The 4,191-nt window shown below is 42.9% G+C and overlaps 1 gene segment (V, D, J or C); it reads left to right on the forward strand.

Moving 5' to 3' along the window:
* Positions 1-595: 595 nt before the first annotated feature.
* On the forward strand, positions 596-3,036 carry LOC115787761 (Ig kappa-b4 chain C region-like). The segment is given in 2 exon segments: positions 596-737; positions 2,616-3,036. Coding segments are annotated over 2 exon segments (468 nt in total).
* The last annotated feature ends 1,155 nt before the right edge of the window (positions 3,037-4,191 follow it).

Genomic DNA, 4,191 nt, shown 5'->3' on the forward strand with positions numbered 1-4,191 from the left:
CTGCTGCTTGATTTGTTCGCTCTGGCACGCTATTTGAATAGCTCGTTCAAGTGTGAGGTCTGCCTCGAGCTGCAGCTTTTGGGAAACATCACGGTCCAATATGCCGATCACGATCCTGTCTCGGATTTGTTCATCTTTGGTCCCTCCGAACTCACAATACTGTGCTAGCTCGTATAAACTTCTAACGAACGCTTCGACCGGCTCTCCAGCTTTCTGCACTCTCCTATGGAAGCACGCTCTGTCGTGAATAATATTCCGTTTTGGCACAAAATGGTCGCTAAATTTTGCCATTACCGTCATGTAGTCCAGCTCGGGATGAGTTTCTGCGGGTTCCTCATCTGAAACTTCTTGGTTCGTCTCCTCCTCGTACACGAACGAGTCGTAAATGGCCTCCGCCTCTCTTCCCATAGCGTAGAGAAGCGTGTTAACCTGTACTTCCCCGCTCTCTCTGTCCAGCTTTGATGCCACTCTGAAACGGTCAAAGCGACGGCGCCACATCGGACATTCCGCCGGGCGGGAAAAGTCAAAGGGTTCTGGCGGTCCGAACTTTGCCATATCGCACTCCGTAGGCGTCCTGTCGGCCACTTCTGACACCATGTCATATACAGCTATTGTTATTAAAGAGACGACGTGGACTATAGTGGTGCAGCTTGTCGAACTCCTCTTTATTCTTTCAGTGCCACCTGTGGATGTACAGCGCATTCTCACCAACAACTCCCGCACTACGGAAGCCTGTTGTGACATCTCACTACAGTGACGTTTATTAGAAATAATGAGCCAAGAATCACCTCAAGTCCTCCTCTGTGATGGCCACTTCCTCTGTCTGTGTGCTCATCTGATCCCATTCCTCTTGGCTTTAAACAACGGGTCAGCATTTAAATAATCATGCAAACAGCTGGAATAATAGGTGCAAACATTTTATTACATGTAAATAAACTTGGCACAGAAAGTAATGAAATTTGTATTTGGTCAGTTTTTTCTTTGCTGTAACAGCATCTTGGCAATAAATCCTGTGCTGCTGGAAAGCTTCTTTATGTTCCCTTAAATGGAGCCATGTTTGTAAGAAAAATGAATTTGTGGGCTGAGCAGCAGAGTTGACTTTGTGGTTTCTGTCCATGAAAAGCTTGGCTCTTGTTTGGCATCATGATCCTGTTTCTTTATGTTTTGGAGATATGAATTAGGATTTTAGGTTACCATGTTTCTCTGTTATAGTTTATCTGTCTTATGTTTGGCTTCCCATGTCCTCTTATTCTGTCTTTGTTCCTCTATCTGTTTTGTTCTCATGTCTTAGTCCCTTGTCTCATGTCTTGTGTTTAGATTGACTTCCCGGTGTTTCCCTGTGTGTTTTTGGGTTTCTGTTTGGGTCATGTTTAGGTTCCCTCTGTGTGCCAGTCTCCCCATGTTCTATGTCTGTGTTTACTAGGTTTGGTGAATTCCTGTTTTATTTTGACAGTCTCCTGTCCTGTGTGCTTGTGTTTAGTTTGCTTCTCATCGGCTCGTCTGTGCATTGTGTTCAGCTGTGCTCTTCATCTGTTGCCCATTTCCTCATTATCCCTCTGTGTATTTATTGTCTGTGTTCGCACATGTTCCTTGTTGCGTCCTCGTCTCTGTGTCACTGCCCTGCTGTGTGCTTTATGTTTTGTGCTATGCTCATAGTTCATAGTTTGTAATTTAGTTCTAAGTTCTTTTTATGTCGTGTGCTGCTGGATCCCAACCAGTCCAGCGTTATGATGTATCTTCTTGTAAATAAAGCCAAAGCTTGAATTTAGCTCCTGCCTCTGAGTCCTGCATTGGGGTCCTCTGCTTTGCCTGCACCTGCAGAATGTGACATTTAGTTTCATTTATTGGATTGGAGGATTAAAATGTGGAGCAATAAGACATATTGGCAATTTAACTATTCATTCATTTAACAAAGAGCAGCATGTGGAAGAACCATACACAACCACAACAGCCTGGCACCTCCTCCTCATGCCAGTCACCAACTTGGTCACCAACTGCTGCAGGATGACATCCCATTCTTCAACCAGCATTTTGTTCAGTTCAGCCAATGTGGTTGTGTTGGTCACTCTGGCACAAACAGCACACCCAACAATGCTGATCCCACAGTAATGTGTAAATAATATAAACTTTAATCATGCTGTGATTGTTTTCTAGTTTTCCTCCACAGTTACTGTTGTTAGGATGAATTAACTGTTACTGTTCTCATGTAAAACTGGACAGAGTGAAGATAAAGATGTTTTTATTGTGTCAGAAATGATTTCAAATTTAGGCTGAAATTATGAAATTGTTCAAAAACTGATTAAAATCCACATGAAGTAAGCGGTGGTATTAAGTTTCTTATCTCTACCAAGTTACACAGAACTGATGATTTTAAGCTTAACTTGTTTTATAAATGTTGTCACATCTGCTGCTTTTATTTCCAGAGTAGTTTGAACATATTTCAGGTCAAACTGTGATGATTCTCTCTGTGCTGATGTGCATGAGAGCTTTCTTAAAGGAAGTGAAACAATGTGTGAGTGAGTGACTGATGGAGCAGAAAAACATCTGGCAGAAACTTCTTCAAGGAGACAAACAGCTTGTTTTTCCTGTGCTCTAAGCTGATTGGTGTCTCCTAGGTGATGTGCGCCCCGCCCTGAAGGTGCTGGGTCCCTCCAGTGAGGAGCTGCAGCAGGGGAAGGCCACGCTCATGTGTCTGGCCAACAAGGGCTTCCCCTCAGACTGGAGGCTGTCCTGGAAGATGGACGGCAGCAGCAGCAGTGACGGGGAGGAGAGCAGGAGCCCTGTGGTGCTGGAGAATGACGACTTCTACAGCTGGAGCAGCACCCTGACACTCACTGCAGACCAGTGGGGGAAGGTGGGCTCTGTGACCTGTGAGGCCACCCAGGGCTCCCAGGCTCTGGTCTCAGAGACACTGAGGAGAGACCAGTGTTCCCAGTCCTGAGCTGACTGGGACTCTGCTACTGCTCCCAGTCTCTTCTCTCTGTGTCTCTGTTTCACTCAGAGTTCAAAATTCATCTTTTCTTGCTTGTGTCATTGTTGATGGTTTGAATACTTCAAATAATAATAATAATAACATTATTCAAATAGTTGTTCCTGTGTTTCAGTTTAGCTGCTGTTTGAAATGAATGCATGTGTGAGCTTGTATTGCTGCTGCTGTGTGGACATAAATCTGCTGTCCTGCTGTGTAGTCCTGTCTCCATCTGGGGAGAAGAAAGAAGCCGTCATCATGTAAAATCCTGAATAAGGTTAGAGCAAAGACAGAGCAGCTGTGCTTCCTCTCACATATTTCTGTGTCTCAGCTTCATGGAGTAACACCTGTGTGCAGTAATGTGAGTTTTATGAAGCTTTTCATGTTGCTTTAAGATGATTTTAATAACTTTGGCTTGAAATTTATAACAGAGTTCATACTTGGTGATCAAATCAATACATTTCAGGGGTCTCATTTATAAATGTGGTAAATGAAGAAAACATGGCCTGAAATAGACGTGCATCATTTCCACTGCAAAAGTTGGAATTTCTAAAGCTGAAGTTAACAGGAGAAGGTGTGAACCTGAATGCAACATCTGACCCTGACATCCAAAGATTTAGGAGACAGAAACTGGAGGTACAGATGGAGAGGTGGTGAACTGATGGCAAGGGTAAAAATGAAATATGACTCACACATATCATTTCAGATGCTGCTCATAGATCTACTTTATATTAACATTTAAATCAGCAGTGTTATTTGTTTCCCCAACACTAAGTGTGAATACTTTAAACCTCCAATTAACAAAAACTCATAAACACACATTCATATTCACAGAAGTTTCATTTTTGAATGATATCCCAGGGTGGGAGACACCACTGTTTCCATCATCATTTGGGAACGTTAATGCAGCACGAGGGCTGAGCTGTGACTGCAGGGGGACGATGTGATTGGACAAACAGGATCATAAGCTTCATGTGTGTGAACATTCATGAGGTTTTATGGTTGAATGTGAGTGTTTAGAGGGTGTGATATGAGATGAATCATGTGCACATTTTCAGATGGACGGTGATTTATAAAGAGAACTTTGATTTTTAATAACAGGAACACCAGGTCTGTCCATCAGTTTCTGTGGAGCTTTACAACAACATATATGAATCAGAAGTATTAATGTAAAACCTTCAATTGATATAACTGAAGGTTTCACAGCAGCTTCATCCATAATG

The sequence above is a fragment of the Archocentrus centrarchus genome, chromosome 11 (assembly GCF_007364275.1).
Source record: "Archocentrus centrarchus isolate MPI-CPG fArcCen1 chromosome 11, fArcCen1, whole genome shotgun sequence".
NCBI classification, from domain to species: domain Eukaryota; kingdom Metazoa; phylum Chordata; class Actinopteri; order Cichliformes; family Cichlidae; genus Archocentrus; species Archocentrus centrarchus.